Source organism: Paramisgurnus dabryanus, chromosome 23 (genome assembly GCF_030506205.2).
Source record: "Paramisgurnus dabryanus chromosome 23, PD_genome_1.1, whole genome shotgun sequence".
Taxonomy (NCBI): domain Eukaryota; kingdom Metazoa; phylum Chordata; class Actinopteri; order Cypriniformes; family Cobitidae; genus Paramisgurnus; species Paramisgurnus dabryanus.
The window spans coordinates 14,848,015-14,869,148 of NC_133359.1; the positions used below are offsets into that span (position 1 = coordinate 14,848,015).

Consider the following 21,134-nt stretch of genomic DNA (forward strand, 5'->3'; position numbering starts at 1 on the left):
AAATGTACCCGAATGTTCATTATATAGATAAATATTATTTATAAATATTTTAAAGTGTAAGGCCACATTAAAAATAAAGAATTTAAATGTCAATGTCAGCCTGGAAATATGCAAAACATTTAAACAACAGAACGTTATAGTGTAAAATATGCTACAGTTGTGGCCAAAAATATTGGCACCCATGGTAAATATGAGTAAAGAAAGCTGTGAAAATGTTTCTTCTTTAAGCTTTAAATACAAAAATCTCAAAAATATGTTTCATTAAAGTAAAACTATTGAAAACGAGGGGAGAAATAACATTATTTGTAGCAGAGGTCCTGGACATCTTATGGCATTGCGTTTTACTTCAATGAAACATCATATTTTTGTGGTTTTTTTTATTAAAGCTTAAAAAGAAGATTCATTTTCACTGCTTTCTTTGCTCATACCTATAGTTACCAAGGGTGCCAATATTTAAGGGTGCCACCACTGCATACATTATGATTCTGCAAATTAAATGAAAATTTAATAACCAATTTCTCTAGTGGTCACAGACTAAACCCACTGAATAGACATAGATTGACTGTACGTAAGGTTCTCCATTCAAAAAAAATTGTGTATATTCAAAACATTGGATTATAATGTCATGCAATCCAGCTATAGTGTGCATCGTGTAGGTGTAAACCTAGACACTGGGGTCATACAAGTCACTTCTCACTCTGTCTCACAACCTCCCCGGGTCCCCGTGGTGGCATCTGACGACTTTGGCCTATAGGAACAGATGAAATTGGGACAAAGCACCTACATATGCCCTCACAAGTGCCTCTTGCTTTTTTAAGCCTCCACAGAGACCCTATCAATGTCACCGACCAAAGTCAACATAAGCCTTCTTATTTAAAGATAACACAGATTTGTGTTCACAAAATAGAGCTCTAGAAAGTGTTTACATGCTAAACGCACGGTTTAACTTAAAAAATAAAAACTTCAGTTGGCAACACCTTAAAAATAATAATTTTTACACTTCAATTTTCTCACTTTAAAGAAACTATTTAAGTTGATAAAGCAATGGGTGTCACTAATTGAAGTAATTATTTATAAAAAAATTCACCCTAAATTTTTCACTTAAAGTTGATAAAAATTAAAATTTTAAAAAAGTAAAAAAAATTACCAAAATGAATTGTTTTTTAAACAGAGCCAACTTTCACTTTTTACTGTGTTGATTTATTTTTCTAAAATAAACCAATTGTTATTATAAAGTTAGTAGCTATAAGTGCCAAAAGCAGCCTGAAACACCCGTAAAAAAAAAAAAAATATTTGGTAGCAAAACAGACCATAAAGTGCCACAAAACATCTTATCTGTAAATTGCTACATATGTCAATATATGGCTGCACGATTAATCGCATGCGATTGTCATGCGCATCTTGTCAGTAAAGCCAGTTCCTTGATTAGTAGTAAATCACCATCACCTGCTTTTTAGATGGAGTGGCATTATACACAAAGCCATAGTTTACTATCAATTAGGGCAATTTCGCCTTTATTATCATGGACGTATCGCCTGAGACAATGCATGCAATATTGCCCAGCTTTTCATTGAACTACGGCTTTGTGTAGTAAATGCCGCTCCACCTGAAAGCAGATGATGGCGATTTCCTACTAATCTAAGTACTGACCCTATGTCAATATATCGTATTTAAAAGATGGTCACAAAGAAGTTCACAAGAGCAATTCCTAAAAAGGTCTATTAAGAATAAAACACCCATACTATCACAGAAATTGCGCAGATGCAGATCGCCATCCAGTTTGTGCATACGGTACACTCAAAGGATTATTAGGAACACCCGTTCAATTTCTCATTAATACAATGGTGTAATGGTGTGGGGGATGTTTTCTTGGCACACTTTAGTCCCCTTAGTGACAATTGGGCATCGTTTAAATGCCACGGCCTACCTGAGCATTGTTTCTGACCATGTCCATCCCTTTATGACCACCATGTACCCATCCTCTGATGGCTACTTCCAGCAGGATAATTCACCATGTCACAAAGCTCGAATCATTTCAAATTGGTTTCTTGAACATGACAATAAGTTCACTGTATTAAAATGGCCCCCACAGTGACCAGATCTCAACCCAATAGAGCATCTTTAGGATGTGGTGGAACAGGAGCTTCATGCCCTGGATGTGCATCCCACAAATCTCCATCAACTGCAAGATGCTATACTATCAATATGGGCCAACATTTCTAAAGAATGCTTTTAGCACCTTGTTGAATCAATGCCACGTAGAATTAAGGCAGTTCTGAAGGTGAAAGGGGGTTAAACACTATATTAGTATGGTGTTCCTAATAATCCTTTAGATAAGTGTTTATCTTTTATAATATGTATATTTACTCCTTCCCCGTCATTGACGAGTTATCTCGTCATATATATTTAAAGAAGAGCATTTTCTGGGAGGCATTAAACTTTTGTGAAAATCATGAAAAATGCTGACGGGGAAAGAGTTAACCACCCTGTATATTTTAATTGCGTAAATTGTTAACTAAAGCAATAAATATCTTAAGTTCATCAACTTCCTACGGTAATACCACACATTCTCGAGTGGCTTATTATACAACTGCAATATAATGAAAGACGCCAATGTGCAATAAATATTGACATTTATTGCTAATAATAATCGGAACAAGCCATTTTTGCACCAAGTGTTATTAGTTCATTACTTTAACTGCAGGGAGTTGCCAAGCAACATGGCCACTTGCTAAAGTACATCAATACAGAATACTGGATATATTACCCATTAATTATATACAATTAATGTTAAATACAATATAAATGTGGCTCCACTGTATTTTGTTTCCTCCTCTACCACGTATAAAGCAAAATAAAATCATACTGTACTGTGAGTAAGTCGAGTGTGAAGGTCTGGAAGGAAACAATAGCGACACCCATCAGAAAAGCTTTCAATTTATAGACCAACACCTTAGAAATTGTGTATTGATTGTCTGAAAGTTTTGCTTCATTTTTTTATAAACTTTAATGCCTCTTACATCACAAACATGAAAACCTGTTTAAGAATCAGTGCCGACAGCCACATGAAACCAGGCAATCGAATCTACTGTATAATATCAAAATCATAAACCACAGAAATAGCCATGCTTTACCCATAAGCGCAACACACTGACATCTTTATCTGTATCTCATTGTCAACTTTCAATTGGTCTGAACATAATGAATCCACACCAGCAGGTGTTTACAAGCCAGTAGGTGTTTTGGAAGAAAACGAAGCATATTTCAACAAACCATAAATGACTGGCTTACTTATTTAGAGCACAGCCTATGGCAGCCAGACGGTCTGCCAATGCAACTAGCTGTCAAAACGCGCAGCGCTGCTTTCTTATCCGGCTTCGTCCAAACACAATTACATAAGCTCATCTTATTTTTGAAAGAAAAAAGCAAAAGAGAGTTCATGTGGGCTGAGATATTTATGCAAAACGGGGAGGAAGAAAATAAGGCCATCAAGTGTTACTGTAGATATTGGTTGAAGCGCCACACATATAGTCACATCCACAGGTCTATTTTTAATCCAGCTCAAAGCAAATGTGGCTTTGTTTGTGATCGTCAAATCAAATCCTTAGTTACAATAACTGCTACGACGAACGCTTGGCAAACACGTAGCGAAATTATATTAAAGTCACAATAAAACGGAAGTAGCAATTGTTTTATTTTCCTTATCGTGATTTCCAAGTGAAACGGCCTCTGAAATGAAAAAAAATTCAATTTGTTTATTGAGAACTGATTGGATCGTTTGAAGCTGGGTCATGTTGCTACTTGCTAGTCGCTGCGACCTTTTCTCCGGGCCTCGCCCACCTGCCATACCCCATGACCGTAAGTCAAGACAGATCGTTTTAAGGAGGGGAGGAGATTCACGTTTTTGATTAAAGATAATGAGGGCACATACATAAAAAAAAAATAGAGACAGAGCGCAGTTATGCTAATTTGAAAACCACGCCCACCGGGGGGGAACAATCCAACCGTCTCTATTGACTTTGTATTGCGAGAGGCCACCTCCTTGTCATTTCTGGCTTATAACAAAAAATAGAAAAATGCCTAAAAGCTGCTGTGTGACAAAATGTACAGCTAACAAGCCAAAAAACCCAGAAATTAGTTTTTATAAGCTGTTGAGCCGTAAACTCAGCCTTTAAAGAGAAAAAAGCGGATCGCAGACTACGTTTCCCCCTAGTGGATGCAGTTTTACTAATAGGAGTACTATGAAAAGTTGAATGTTTTCCACTTTTGTGTCTTTAAAAGCTTGTTTTTTGTGGTCGACAGCTTATACAAAGTCAATGGAGACGGATGGATTGTCCCCCCCACCCGTGGGCGTGATTTTCAGGTTATGACGCGCTGCGCTCTGTCTCTATGAAGCTCACAGATAAGTCATTTGAAAAAAATAACACAATATTTCCCCCCCAAAAAAGTTTTTCATTTCAAATTTTGTGACTTTAATGGCTATACGGTTACTCTTACAGTAGCTACAGCTAAATCAGGCTTTATTTAACTCTGTAGGGGTTCATTAAACAAAGAGTCTTACATGCTATGAATTATAATCATTAATATGGTAAGCTATGGCAAAATAATTTAAATGTATAATTAAATAGCCTGGGTGCCAGCCGAACTTAGCACCGCCCACAACATTTCAGGTCGGGAAGTTCGGTCTGGAGTCGCTCTGTTGTGGCGCTACTATGTGTGACGGAAAGCTGATCGAACCAATCAAATGTTTGGGAGGGCTTTATACGATGATTGACAGATGATCAACAATAACGTAATCAACCACGTCACCAAAGAGCGCTTGTGTTGAAACCGTTTACAACAAAGACGGCTGCCGCTGGAGAATTGAGATGTGAAGATTCTGTCATCAAGTCTGTTCTACAAGATATCGATAGCGTGCACGACAACGTGGATTTAATTAGCGGTCGTTGCCAGCTCCTTTTCAGAAGCCTGATAAAGTTCATCTAACTTACAAATGGTAAGAGATAGTCTGACTGTATGACTTAGTAAATAACTCACAATGTCATGATATGCATAAAATGTTGTAGACATAGTAGGTGTCTATGTACGTTCGCTAACTCTTAGTACAATCATAATGTTAGTCTCATTGTAGCAAAGTAACTAGCAGTTGAGGTCAGGCTGCAAAAGACACCATTTCAACATAAGTCACACACTCGATTGGTTGTAGGTCTATCCAATTAAATGCAGAGGCATTTTTTGTCCTGGTTCGGTTTAAACACGCCCCATAATCACACCCCAATGGAGCAATTTCAGACTCAAATTCTGACTAAAATTTTGAGTATGACAACGTCAGGCTATCATTTAATGTGATGGAAGAGAAAATGTCTTACGGTACTTTCACACGTTGCGAAAACGTTTACGCTTACCATTGACTTTTAATGGGTGACGTCATGTGTTGCCAAACTGAATTGCGGAACCGTCGGTGCCGCGCCAGTGCCATTGCTCACGGCAGAAGTTTAACATTTCTCAACTTTTCAAGCGGCAACGCTTACATCAGCCAATCAGATCACCTTACGCAAATAACCTAGGCAGAGCCGGCCAATTACGTTTATGTAAGACCGGAGCTTGTGTGACCACTGTGATTGGCTGTTGGCCACAAGCCTTCCGTCAAGCGTTAATGCTTTCGCCCAATGTGAATGAACCATAAATCCCTTGAATTGTTTTATATATATTCGAACTACAAAAGTTACATTGGAACTAAACGTTTAACATTTAGGTGAAGAACAACCATGCAACTAATATGGCGACAAAGTATTTTTACTACCATCTCTTTGAGTACCATATTAACGAATATGAATATGTTGGTACCGCCACAATACATTTTCAAAATGGTAGACCTTTAAAACAGAATCTTCAAACTAAGAACAAACAACACGGTGTATTCACAACATGACCTTTACTGGCACAAGATACGAAACCTCCAATTTCTCATGTTTATAGGCGTTGACAAATGGCAATTGCAATACGACGCTGTAACTAACTACATCTGCTTTGGCTCCATTCGGAGCCACTAAAGAACGACCACATTATCTAATACACCACGGAGTAGATTATACATAGACACAGAGTGAAAGTGACACACACACACACACACACACACACACACACACACACACCATACGGACATAGCCATAGCAACTGCCGCTGTAACTAGGGGATGGTGCTCGGTTTGAGCTTCACATGCAGCCACAAGAGCCAATGATATTTCTAAGGGTTTGACACTGTCACTGACACTACCCAGCACACATAAAACCTTACTACAACATTTTATGCAGCATACGTATTTATTCATTGTAAAATCTAAACAACACCACTGCAACTTTGTGGAAAGTTACATTTTAGCAATTACTGATGAAAAGTTTTTTTACTGTATCAAAATGGCATAAAAACATGTCTATAAGTAACGTTAAAATATTGTACTTCTCAATGAGACATTGCAACAATGTAGTAAAAATACAAACACACAATCTGGTCATATTGCAGTGTTTGTGAACATTGTTTTTGTTTGATTTGTTTTTTTTATATAAAATAAAGGCTTGCAGAATGACTTTTAATTGAGGTTATTGGCTAGCATGACAACTGGACAATACCATTTCGAATGCAACAAGTGTCTAGCACAACAAGCAAATCTATATAGGCTAACATCGTGAGAAACGAGAGGAGAACAGGGTCAAATACCAAAGGAGTTAATTTCTTCCTTTTTAAAATGACATCTAATTAGAGGAGTTTTTTGCGGTGGAAGTGAGTAATTGGCCTGGCCCACTTACTGTACCGAGCCCGCTCTCGCGCTAGAACCCCTGTTGAGTGACAAGATTCGCACACCCACCGACACACATCCATGCACACACTCCTGCACACGTGCACGCTGAACTTTCACTACATGATGTGCACCCACGCATGCATTCACTCAGGAAAGTACACACACACACACATCTATATAGATATATATATATCCCACATACACACACATCATCTACATACATATATATTTATATATACACATACAGGCATATGCTTCCTATTTGAACAAATTCTTGCCTTTTTCTGTGTCTTACATTTTTGTCCACTCTCCATATTGCACCTTTGTGTTTGCGCTGTTGTACCCAATGTCACAAAGCTAAAAAAAATGAAAACAAGAGCCTGGGCTCCTGTCCAAGAGCTTGGATCAGGTGCAAATAGATTTGCAACCAAATCCTGGCTGCTTGGTTATTTAACAGACAGATGTCCAAATATTTTTTTGTGTTACTTTTTAAGGCCATAAGCAAACATCATGCTGAAATGTGGTTGCTGTCATATCTGCCCTTTGCAGATACACAAAAAAAATGATTAATTGGATTAACTCAATAAAATTGTGGGCAGGATTTCCATCCAATATGAATGTGTACCCCTAAAGCCCGGTGCACACTGTGAGATTTTAGCCACGATTTAGCTGTCTGGGACAAATTTTGAAATCCTAAAAGATTTCTGGAATCCTAGGCTAAAATCTGCCGTCTTTGATCGCTTGTTTGACATGTTCACAGACAGCCAATTAATGACCGTTGCGATCAAAATTATCCTCCGACAAAATTCTGGCAGTGTCAGAAATTTTGTGAGACAATCCTGCTGTGTGACATCTCCCTACGAAAACCGGCAGATCAATAACCAATAGAAGCACAGAACCAGATGACGCAATTAGTGCGGCGACAACAACAAATCAACACAGACAAATGTCAAAAAGAGCCAGATAGACTGTACTGCAGAAAGAGAAACTTGTGGAGTTATGGAAACATAAAGAGTGTTTGTACAATGTGTCATCGCCACTGTATAGGATAAAAATGAAGCAGGCTGGAGAGAAATCGCCCTGGAAATACAAATGCCAGGTACTCGTCTCCTTCGTTTTTTCTTCTTTTATGCTTGAGACAAGTCATGATTTAAATGAATGATAGATGTTGTTTCAGTTTGCTAGCCTTCGCTTTAGCGTGTGTTCGCCCAGCCGTCGTCGATGGATGACAAAAAACGGCGGACGCGTTTGTTTGCGTGCGTACGATTTTTAAAAGTCTTTAAACTCGTACAGTCTGACATTGATGGAAACTGAGATCATACAGTGTGACATGGACTTAACTACGATCTTGATCGCACAGTGTGGCAAGCAACAATCCTAAAGGACTTTTTAAAATCGCACAGTGTATACCGGGCTTTACTCATAAAAAACTGCTTTACACAATAAAAATATATTGAGTTAGTCCAACTCAATTTAAAGTAAATGGCAATACTCACTTAGTTGCCTCAACTCAATTTTGTGTAGTCTGAATAACTCGATTTAGCATAGTTTGAATAACTCTAGTGTTGTCTGAATAATTCAATTCTGTTATTTTATATAAATCGTTTTTATATCATACTTATTAGCATAAGCACATGTTAGCATGCTAATAATAATAACATACGATACTTTGGATGAACATGTGAGAAGAGACTGATCTCCAAACAGGCATTAACACAGTTAGACCTCATTGAGAGAAATACGTCACATCCACAACCTAACCACAAGCGCCACTCTTCTGCACGATGGTAACCAAACAATTTGAAAAAATATAACACAAACGCTTCTAAATCAATAAGATAAATGTACATTAAACACTATTAAGTCTTTCTCTTTACATAAAAATGCATAAAATAACACTTAATTTAAAAAAATACTCTGCAAAAGCAGTTGCATGCAAAGCATGCTGGGAAATTGTGTTAACGCAATTAAAAAGAAATCCTTAAATTATAGTACATATTCATTTTGTGTTAGAATAATTAAATATATATACTTATTGCTCTTAATAAGGTATTTTAAATTAATTGAACACAATTTTATTGTGTCGTTTCTAAGAAGGGCTTGAATCATTTTTTTGAGTGTACTAGGTCTGCCATACTAGATACGATAACAAGCACAATACAGAAGAGTATTTAGTCGAGTCTAAAATCATGACAGGTTTTTACATTTGCTGGACAATTTATCGAATATATATATGTTTAATAAATGCATTATTTCTAGTAAACACACTTATGTACACAACATTTGTGACTGTGGACCATAAAACCAGTCATAATGGTGAATTCTTTTTAAAATTGTGATTAATACATAATCTGAATTTATAAGTGTATGTTATTATATATTTGTTAAAATAGGACAATGTTTGTCCAAGATACAACTATTTGAAAAAAAAAAAATATATATATATATAAATATATATATAATACATAAATATAAAATACATTTGTGGAACATTATCTTAATATCTTAATGATTTTTTGCAAAAAAAGAGAAATCAATAATTAATAATTTTGACCCATACAATGTGATTATATATATATATATATATATATATATATATATATATATATATATATATATATATATATATATATATATATATATATATATATATATATATATATTGTGCCAAAAAATACATTGTATGGGTATATATAGTGTATATATTTATATATATATATATATATATGTGTTATTTATGACTGGTTTTGTTGTCTAGGGTCACATATAGGAAATTGATCAAAATACCATTCTGTCTTTAATCTTATACATTTTTAAATGCACTTTTTAATTAAATAGTTTTATTTTTATCCACTGATATGTCAGCAGATGACGAAGTCATCAAAACGACTGCTACTACTGTAATAAGTGAAACATATTCAGAAACATATTTTTTCTTTATTTTCCTCATAGTAAAGGAATGAGTAACTATGGTAACCGGGAGCTCACATACACCATAAACCATTCCCCATTATATAATGTGACTCTATATACAGTATAGCTATGTATCTACAGTCAATCTATCCAAATTATCATCACCAAATTATTCCCTTTCTATCTTCTTTGAGCCCATTAAAAGGATTACTTTAACCAAAAATTACAAATCTGCGATCATTCATGCACCCTCGTTTTGTTCTGAACCTGTATGAGTTTCTTTCATAATTTATTGTAACCACATAGTTGACGATACCCACTGACTTCCATAATATTTGTTTTTCCTACTATAAAAGTTAATCAATATTTTCTTTTGTGATCAAGAACAACATAAAAGTGCATGAATGAAGACATAATTTTCATTTTTGGGTGAACTATCCCTTTAAAGCATCTGTCAACATGATAAAGTGCCGCTGCTGAATACAGGAGCGAATAAGTGCATGGTACTCTCTTATTCAACTCAATCTCATCAAACTGAAAAAAAAAATACAAAATAAAAGTCTAAATAATTGCTTACAAGCCAAGCCTCATTTCCTTTGACTCTGACACATATTCACTAATAGTCCCGTAAATACACACATATCCACATGCATGGATTCTTGAAAAGTATATAAAGTACAGCTGGACAGAGGGCATAATCCAGTCTAATCCACTTCCCAATCACCAAAGCAACATTTGACCTATTTGCATCCACACATGGCCCTAAAAAAACAACACAAATATGCCAGAAATGGCCTTGGGTGGCAAAGGATAAAAACAACTTTGTCCTAATAGAAAGGGACACGCTCTACTCTGGACATCAAGGGATCCTCTTTGCCCCAAAGTAAGAGGGATCCCCTTTGGCCCCATCAGATTTTACAGCATATTCAAATGTGCCAGTTTCCTAGATCTAAAATTAACATTTTCCCTGCATCAAAAAGTGAAAATAAACAGCTGGTTGTGAACTTAAACATAATATATTAAGTAATATATACGATGGTAGTTTGATACATACAGAGAGATACAGAAGCTTAACTTTTTTAAACATCTCTCTCAACATCTCACATTTGTTTTATTTGTATTGAGCCCCTGAAACACGAAATGAGAAAAAGAAGTTATTAGGTATTGTGATTATTCTGAGCCTTTTCCGATACTAAATGTAGTCAGCATTGCTAAAAGGTATAGCACAAGGTGGTAAAAAGTAATTTTGGGCCATTGTTTACATAACCCATACTAGGTTCTCATATGGGTGATATCTCAGATGTGTCAAAACTGACCTGTTGTGGCGCTGAGGGGTCTGTCTCCGTGTGTCTCCTTCCCCCAGCCGTCCCAGGGAAGGGGAACGGCTTCGGGGTGAGCGTCCCCCCCGGGCCATGGTCTTCACTGTGCCATTGGGGCTGTTCTGCATCTGCTGGGGGTGGCGGGGCGAGAGGCTGCGCAGGGGCGAAGGTGAGCGCGAGCGGTCCGGCGGGAGCTTGTTGACGTTCAGGTTGTTGTCACTGTTGGAGCGGAGCAGCACGCGAGGGGCGGCCAGAGTGCTCCTGCCCTGGTGCTGAAGGGGCGTCTGCTGCAGCTGCCTGCTACGACCTGCGCCAGCCGGTGCCTCCCGAAAAGGCACTGGGAAAAAATTATATAGATATTAAAAATTATGACGAACATAAAGTGGAGTTTCAACTTTTCCGCCAGCCTCAAAGCAATTCGGTTTTAACGGCGTCCTTCATTTCTTAGCAAGTGGAAATAATTGAAGCGTTGTGGCGGGTGTTTAAGAGCAAGCTGTTGAGACGTATTTCAGCTCATTTCTACAAATGAGTAATATCACATTAAACTCAGACTTAGCCTGAAGGGCCAGATCACCAAAAGAGCAAGCTGTCTGCGAATCAAATACACAATCACCCGGGTTCATTGCTCATTTACTGAATAATGAACTGAATTTACTGCAGTTTATTTTATTTTTTTACAGTACTAAAGGGCCTGAAATTATTTATAATACTTGTAACTGAATATTGCATGATATGTGTCAAGCCAAATTTAAACTTATGATGTACTGACAGAGCTAAAGTAAAGTTTCAATCACCCGTCAATTAGATGTCAATCACCCCAACATCTTTTCAAAAATTTGATCAAAACATATCTGAGGTGAAAGATTTTGATCAAGCATGAATCTGAGGTGCAAGATTGGATATAACTTTACATACTATATTTAATATGTATGTAATTTGTCACTTGTATTATGGTGATGTAAACTACCATGTTTAGAAACCTTTGAGTGAAGTGTAAATATTTAACATTTCTTGCGTAGACCAAAATATTGCCAAAATATGAATTTCTCTAATTTTTTGTAATGAATGACTTGGACCAAAAAAATGCAGAAGCAGCAGCCAATAAGAACCCAAAATAGATTCAACATCACAAGGTGAAACCTCAACCAGCTGCTTGATAAATTGCCAGGACCAGGAGAACGATTTTGCAAATTCTAGGCAAGGGTGGATACTTTGGAGATGCTAAAATATAACTTAGCTTTGATTTATTTTGGATACTTGTAGTCATAAGTCCCATAATTACATTTGTGTCATTCCAGTTTTGAAAAGTTAATTATAATTCTACAGTAAAAAAAAAATGCTGGCTTATTTTTAACCCAGCACTGAAGCAAAAGGGATGAACCCAACCTGTTTGGTTATCATTTAACCTATGCTGGGTTGTTTAATCCCAAAATTCTGTGTTGTTTTAAGAGATGCACCGGCAGTGGTGGCCGGTGAATTATCTTCTGACGGGTGCACATTCAAAATATGTGTTCAGAGTGTCACGTGTATTGCTCTTCATGTCAAAATATGTGTTTCTTGTATCTTGTGCATCATGCTTCTTGTAGGGGTGTGCGATATGATGGTATTTGATAGTGAACGACTGAAATGTCTCCACGATCCACTTTTTTTGCAAAAATCGTTGTATCCTGATTCGTGCCTACATCAAATATGCAACAAGGCACGCGCTACATGAAGTAGGTAAGGTCCGGGTATACCTTTTTTTTACGTCCACGTCTATTTTCTTTGTGTAAATGTTTGTAGTGGAGTGTCCTGTCTTAATATTTTCTTGCACATGCGCTGTTGTATGTGTACTGTCCGTGCATATATTTGTTACTTTGTTGGACTGCTTTTTTAAATGGGGGCATTAGTATGGCTCTATTAAGGCTCAGTAATGGCAAAACAGTCTTTAAAAAAAACAACATGATAAAGAATCGTGATAAAAATGCGATTTTGCCTAAACCAACCGTGTTGATATTTTCCCCATATCACCCACCCCTAGCGCCTGCTGCTCACGCATCAAAAGGGTTTACGATAAAAGAGACGTTTATGAAAACCTCACAAGACATTAACTTAACACTAAACTCTGATTACACATGAGATTGAGTACACTGTAAAAAAAACTTTGCTGCCTTAAAATTTTTTGTTAAATCAACTCAGATTTACGAGTCATGTCAACAGAAATGAGTTGTCACAACTTATAAAATATAGTTGAGAAAAGTCAATTTAAATGTATAAGTTATAACAACTCACCTGTAGTTATAACAACTCATCTCTAGTCAAGATAAATAATAGTTAGTTGAAATGACTTGTAAATCTGAGTTGATTCAACAAAAAATTTTAAGGCAGCAATGTATTTTTTACAGTGTATTTGGCAAACATGAGCGTCTTTTTTATCATAAACCCCGTTAAAGCCCTTTGTATTTTGACATCACACGTGATGAACATTAGTTTACATGACGCACCGAACACATATTTTTAAATGACGAGGCACACACATGAAGGGATACATACATGTTGTGACGAGCTTCACATCATGCACCCTCGAAAAATAAGTCACCGGTCACCACTGTGCACCAATATAAAAGTTTGATGGTTATATTAACTTGCATTAAATCAATTCTGAAGATAACATTTTCTAATGTTATTCATTCATATAATAACCATTACTATTGAACATTAAACTAGTGATGCTTACATTTTCTATACACAGAGCTCAAATTCATTGCATTGTCCTGTTCTCTTTTGATTGAAAGAATATATCAGAGATGTGTATACTACTTAAGTATTTTAGTTACATTTTACAAGCATCTGTGCTTTATCAAAGTGTTTGTCTTGGGAAAAAAATTACTTTCCTTTACTAAAAAATGTTCACTACATTCTAAAGCATTGAATCATATTGTGTATTCATTATATATTGCATATTAAAATTGATTTAATGCCTAATTACATAAAAATTGTGTATATTTATTTTCTTGAGTAAAAGTACAAAAAAATACTAGATGTTAAATATTAAATATAAACCAAAAACTTGAAATTATGATAATATGTTTTGGGATGTATATTTTCCAAACAAAAACACTGATAAAATACGAATACTTGAAAATGTACTTTTATGTAGAAAGTAAAAATACTTACGTACTATACAACTCTGGCAAAGACTATCGGCTGTTTTTAAACTATCGGATAGTGACATAGTGAGACAGATACCGATTATTGGCCGATATATTGTTGCATAAATCTAGTTTAAACCAATTGTTGGGTCAAATATAAACAATTTCTAGCTCTATTTGTGTTTGACTCTTTCTGACTCAACGTTGAGTTGAAAATAACCCAGCATTTGAGTGTAAATGTGGAAAAATATAAATAAATAAGTGTTTCAAAACATAGTGTTTCAATGATAGTGTATAAAAAAGTCCCTTGTCTGATTTATTCTATACCTGTCGTTTCTTTTCAAAACTAAGGTCACAGATCGTGTCAATACAGCTTAAATTGTATTTACCTTATCTCTGTAATACACTAACCAATACACTAACTAAGTGGTTTTAGTCTCTTAAGCAACAACACTAATCACTTTGGTCTCAAGAGACGATTTACCCACAGCAGCCAAGTTCTGTGGTTCCAAGGTGATATGCGAGCATTTCAGGGCCAGATGAGTCCTCCTCCCCCTTCCTCCGTCTCATGCCTGGAGAAATCCCTTGAGTCTACTGTATGCGTGACGAATACTTATACTCTATTTATTTCACTAATGTCACTTTAAAGGTGGTTCAGGAAGAGTTTTATCCACAGGATCTTGTTTGAAGGATGTGTTTCACCATGAACTAGATATATATCGCTGGCAGGGCGAGACAAACGCTATAAATATATAAGAAGCGTGGAGCTGAATTGCGTCGTAAACCCCGACCAAACATTTATTAATGCGATGATGTAATGGCAAGTCGCAGCGGCTAGATCACCTTCACTGCTTTTAATGGGTGACGTTTATTATGACAAAGCACAGTCTCAGAGGTGCAGATGTTCTGGTTCATTATTTAAAGGCAACTGTAGGGGAGTCATCATTACAGTAATGATGTTCAGGAGTACGTGAGTTGTTAACCCAGTCCCCCAATGAGCCATGAATAAATCCACCCTCCCACACCCCCAATGATCAGATGACTCCACATCCATAAAAGAAAACCAATGCTTATTGATAATGTCACAGGATATTTGCATCATTGATTTTCTACACAAACTTGGTTTATATGGGCAGCCCCGAGGAGCAAAATAAACAGGCACGACAGAAAGCAATGACATCATAGGCACTATGGCTGGTTTTTGGTATAAATATGACCCTGTCTGTGAAATTCAGGGTAAAGACTTTAGCTGGGTTTTCCCAGACTGGGTCATTTGCTTTAAACAAGTGAAATCAAAGTCTTTCCAACTTCTGTTACATTTAAGACCTGAATCTAAATCCCAGTACACCTTTCTAAAACCAGGCCAAGGATATCCTACATGTTAAACTCTTTAAAAAGTCAAGCTAACTTATGCAGGAGACATCCAGAATTAAGATACAACAGATTAATGTCCTCGGAGATGAAAGTGACCTTCTCTCACCCATCTCTCGGCCTCAAGAGTCCTTCAACTTATCATGTGTCAAAATATATTCGAAAATCAAACACCTCACGCCGATCACAAAACATAACACTAAAAATGCCTACACAAGTAAACACAGTGTAGCTGTAAAGTTTTGAGCAGTTACACAAGCATGAACCAGAAGTCACCAAAGGTCCTGCTCCCACTTAAAGACCCAGCATCACCTCTTACCTTCTTTCTTGAAGGCATTCAGTAAAGACTTCATATCTCCTCAGTTTATTGCTCAATAACTCCCTTAGATGCCTTGAGAAACTTAAAAAAAAGGTCAGGTTCTTCTAAACTGGTGTTCATCGGTCAGTAAAGGACAGTAGAGAAGGCAGGAGCTTTGGTGACAGTCCTCGCACCACATGATGCCGTCTGTAACTGCGAGAGAGAGCGGCGGAGCGCGCAAGCCTCGCACGTTTCTCTCTCGCTGACACACATACGTACACACTGAGTCTCTCTCTCTCTCTCTCTCTTTCTCTCCATCAGTGTTTCTTTTTCAAACGACCCCGCCCCCTTTTCTGTTTCTCTCTCATGACTCTTCCTCATTGCCCCCCTCCCATTCAAACCATTCACACTGTACTATGAGTTGAAGCCCCCCTTCTGGATAGTCACGGCTTAAGACTGATTGGAGTGTGTTGTTGAATCAGCTGGGTGACAAGTCCATGCTGAGATAATTCTATTCAAAACAGCGCCATTATGACACAAAGTACTGAGATAAACAAAATTCACGCAGAATTTCTCAAGTTTGGCCCATCAGCGGCTCATAATACAATACAAGAGGTTTCTAAATCAGTAGCGACCGCCCACCGCACGGCACAATCAAGACGCTTAAATTAACCGGCGGAAACCAGAAGGTGTTATTGATTAGGGATTTTAACCCTTCTCGGACTGCCCAAACAGCTGTATGGGAATCAAGCCCCTGAGTGTTGCTAAGCAACCTAAGGATGGATGTCTAAATTAGTCAGTGCAAGTTGCCGGGTTTGTGAATTCTCCCGTTATCCGTGTATGTGGGCTGTCCTTTCACACTAGCAATTCACAATTGCCTCTCTCTCTCTCTCTCTTTATCCCCACCTCCCTTTTTCTGGCATGAGATGAAAAAAGCTCAAGGAAATGAGGGGGATAGGACTCCTTGAATGTTAAAATCTGTGTCAGGGTATGATGTCATTAGTTTGAATAGATTACAGTTTTTATACATATACAGTGGGGTTCCCAAACGTAATGTATTTATGAACTTATATAATCAGAATAACAATTTAGTTTAGCTTTAATTCCAGAGTATATTGATATTTAGTATGTAAGCATACCAGCTAGCATGGCAAACACAAATGTTTTGAGAAGAGTATCTTGTGTGGAAAAAATGACATTTGACCTTTTGTAACATGGTCAGTCACAAAGGTTTAAAATACATTGACCCACAATAATCTAGAATGAGTGAATATTCTTACTGTTACCACTTTCTTATTGTATAACACTAACATTTTAAAATCCTAAATGTTGCACAAAAAAATGAAAATAATTATAATCTCAGATTTTAGACTTATTGTTTATCTTCACATTTTCATGTATAAAAAATAAAAATGTCATCTTAGATTTTGAACCCTACTGTATATCATGGGTGGCAATTAAAGGGATAGTTCACCCAAAAATGTAAATTCTGTCATCATTTACTCACTTTCATGTTGTTACAAACCTGTATACATTTCTTTGTTCTGATGAACACGAAGGACGATATTTTGAGAAATGTTTGTTACCAAACTGTCCGTGGACCCCATTCACTTCTATAGTAGGAAAAAATAATACTATGGAAGTAAATGGGGTCCACGAATGGTTTGGTTACAAACATTTCTCAAAATATCGATTAAGTAAATGATGACAGAATTTAAATTTTTGGGTGAACTATCCCTTTAAAGGTGTAGCGGAGGATTTTCTCGAATTTTAGAAGAGAACCGCCTTCTCCATTTTAAAAAAATGCAATTGCGCAACACTCCTGATTGACAACTAGGAGTACCAATAGTCTTGATCATCCACACGGAAAAGAAATGAAACAAATGAAAGAACAGACCATCTGTCTTTATTCCTATCTTCATTTTTTCTCTTTTTGGCACCTCTCAAATATGGGTGGGTTTTAGGGTTGCCATGGTGACGTAATTTTCCCACCGGTTAATCGGCGCGTCACAAACTCGGTGATCCCGGTATCACCGAGTGGAAGGGGCTTGTAAATGCGCATGCAGACGTTCACATTTTACTTTCACTTTTGAATTACGCAACTGTTTAAATGCAGCGCTTGCGTAAGCTGCGTTAAATCGCCTATGAATTTGCATGCAATGCGAGTGCAACAGCTGGTTTACTTAAGTGCTTGAGTTAATGTGCGCAGGTAATTCTCACAGAACCCACCAGTCCCAAGCAGAGCAACCGGCTACTTCTCCATAAGCGCTGCTTGAATGATGGGTTTAATATTTTTCTTGACGAAAAACACAACAACAAAACGATCTCGCTTATATTAAACATCATATATGTATATCATAACAAAAACGAGCAAAGCACGCGGCTTCTGTCATCATCTGGTCATTTAGCTCGCCTTGCAAACTCTGACAGAAATAAATGAAATCTGACACCTGCGGCTGCTCTGACGTGACGCGCGTTCAGCCCCGCTGAATTCAGACAACAGACACATTCAGTTGTAAGTGTTTGCTCTCTCTAACGAAACTAAATGATTTAATTACACGAAAATATCAAAACGACGGTGAAAGACGGTGTCGCGGTGGGCAAGTGATATAACCGGTGAGAGGCTTAAGCACCGGTTATCACCGTTTCACAGACTATCGCGGCAAGCCTTGTAGGTTTCTTCAAAAATACCAAATTTTGGGCAAAAAGATAAGATAATTCCATTTTTGTAAAGGACTTTTGATAGAGATCAGATTTTGAGCAATGATCAAAACATACAAAAACTTTTAACTGTGTTTGGCCGTAGTGGATGCTTCCGTGTTTTATAAGTTGGGTAAGAGCGCCACCTGGAGGACAATAGCGGAAATATGGATAGCCGTAAAACTCGTCATTGGCAGGAAACATTTTCTTTTAATTGACGAGATACCTCGTCAATGGCGGGGAAAGAGTTAAATCGTGTTTTCTTTATTCTAGATTGATTTGACACACATTGTGGAATGAAAGATTATGCGTGTCACTGATTAAATGAAACAAAGACACCAGTCATTGTCCCATCCCAAAGTCTCAAAAGTCATCTGGAGTGAGCACATGTTGTCCATCTGCGAGAGCATAGAGAGAGTCAACCGGGCGCTCATCCCGCCTTTCATCGCGTGACTGCATTTGTTGTGCACTCTCGCAAGGACGCTTTTGCATGAGCGAATAGTGTTTTGGTGCCCTCGCGAGGAAACTTTTCAAAATTATTGTTGGGTGGGCCAGTTTTGGCCCGTGGCCGCCTGTTGCAGACCACTGCTGTAAATCTTCACATTTGTGACTTTATTGAATATTTTCACATTTCCATAAAAAAATAAATGTGATCTTAGATGTTGGACCTTACTGAATATCTTTCAGTATATTAAAGGTCCTGTTCTTCCTGTGTTTTTGAAGCTTTGATTGTGTTTACAGTGCGCAATATAACATGTGTTCATGTTTCACCTGTAAAAAAACGGCATTTTTTTACACAATTTACTTATCTGTATAGCGCTTTTACTGTCATAAAAACATGCTGATGTCTTCCCTGCCCTATGAAGTTCCTACTTCAGAAATACGTATTGAGTTCTGATTGTGTAGTTTGTTTAGTGTGTTGTGATTCGATAGCAGCTTAGCTTGCCGTTAGCTTAGCTGGCGACTGACGTATTCCTGTGGGCGGAGTTTAGTCAAAAAACTGTAAAGCAGGAAATAGAGGGCTGTAGTCCAAACCGGCCGTTCGTTGTAGGCTTTAAAAGGGGAATTCTGTTATAGAAAATATATCGCCTGGCAGTGAACTTTGAGCTTTATCATTTTACAGCTATTATTTATGCTATTATAGCAACATTACACACTAACTAAGGTTTTAAAAAATGGGATCAGAAAGAATGTGACCTTTAATATAAAATGCATTGTAGTGGTTGTAGTAGTCTGAATGTAATGGGAATAGACAAGGCTAATAAGGAAACAGACCCAGCTAATAATTAAATCATAATTTTTCACATCTGATCTCTCTGGTCTGAGCAGAGTTACCAAATCAAACCACCAAAATGACTCAACCGACAGCTTTTTAAATCTAAATAAACTCTTACACAAGCAATAAAGCCACAACCTTTTATCCCAGTAGAGCTGTGATCGTGCAGTCAGTGAGCAGTTGTGATAAGACCATGATTCAAAATAAAACAAGCTTTACTTTTTAAACAACCCAAAACACAAACCCCTGCGGACAGCCTAGCCTTTATTTTTACTTTCCTCGTGCTTCCTTCGCCTCCATTCGTGCCATTAACAACCCTGACTTATAGGACCGCGGCGATCGGCCTTGCTTTGATGAATCTTTCCTGATAGAGAAAACATCCTTTTATGTGTGTCAGCAATTTCAAACCCCTCCACCCGTCTAGAGAGTAGCTAAAGATGAATAGGCATTTTCAGCCAATTAAGGTCTCTTATACGTAACAAACAAATCCATGGGCCCTCCAAGGGCCGTCCACTGCAGCTGGTATTCACAGTCTCATTAAATCAATAGCCATTAAATTGCACTTGAAACTGTAGCACAATCTAAAGCGCTCAACCTATTCAATCGAAGCCAGCGCTGTGAGGTTTGAACTTGGGGCGCTGAAACAAAATCCATCACTTTGTCATGCCGTGCATTTGATTTTTTTGTTTGTTTATAAACCCTGATTAAAAGTCACAGCGGTATATTACGTTTCCTTGCAAATCAAATCTTGTGTCAATACAGACTGCAATATGAGCCTGTGGGTTTGCATGCATTTCATATCCGCATAATTTACAGTATATGTGAGCGCGCTGTGAATCTGTGTATATCATATGCTTTCGCAAGTAAGTCGATAATAAGCCGGGCTCCGTCACCTCCTTAGCTTCTCAACATCCCTTAAGCCAATTATTGTGTGGATCTGGTAACCATGGCAACCAGTGGGTGGCATTAAATGGGACGTCCATTTACATACATAACTACAGTGCTTGTTTAAAACATATAGGCAGGTAAACAAACAAAATAAAAAACGCAAACCCCTCCCCAAATGTTTATGGACGATATAGTACGAATTGATCAAAGTACAATGCTGTGCCCTCTGCCGCGGTCCAACATGCGATACGCAATTACCGGATCCCCCACTACTACAACATACACATGAAAATAACAAGCCGCTGTCGATTATCCCCGAGTGGCGCGTTAGTCTCAACTGCAAACTGTGCAACTCCTGACGATTGTTCAATCAAAATTTATAAAAACATTTTCTTTACACAGCTGGCCCACCGTCAAAGGTTTATTTTAGCAGAGATTG

At 37.4% G+C, this 21,134-nt stretch overlaps 1 protein-coding gene across 1 annotated transcript in view; it reads right to left on the reverse strand.

The window, feature by feature from the left end:
* Positions 1-21,134, reverse strand: part of shank2b (SH3 and multiple ankyrin repeat domains 2b) — a 254,294-nt gene that overhangs the window by 58,373 nt on the left and 174,787 nt on the right. The window contains exon 11 of the mRNA XM_065291651.2: positions 11,029-11,368. Coding sequence (XP_065147723.1) covers positions 11,029-11,368 — 340 coding nt within the window. The remainder of the gene's footprint in view (positions 1-11,028; positions 11,369-21,134) is intronic.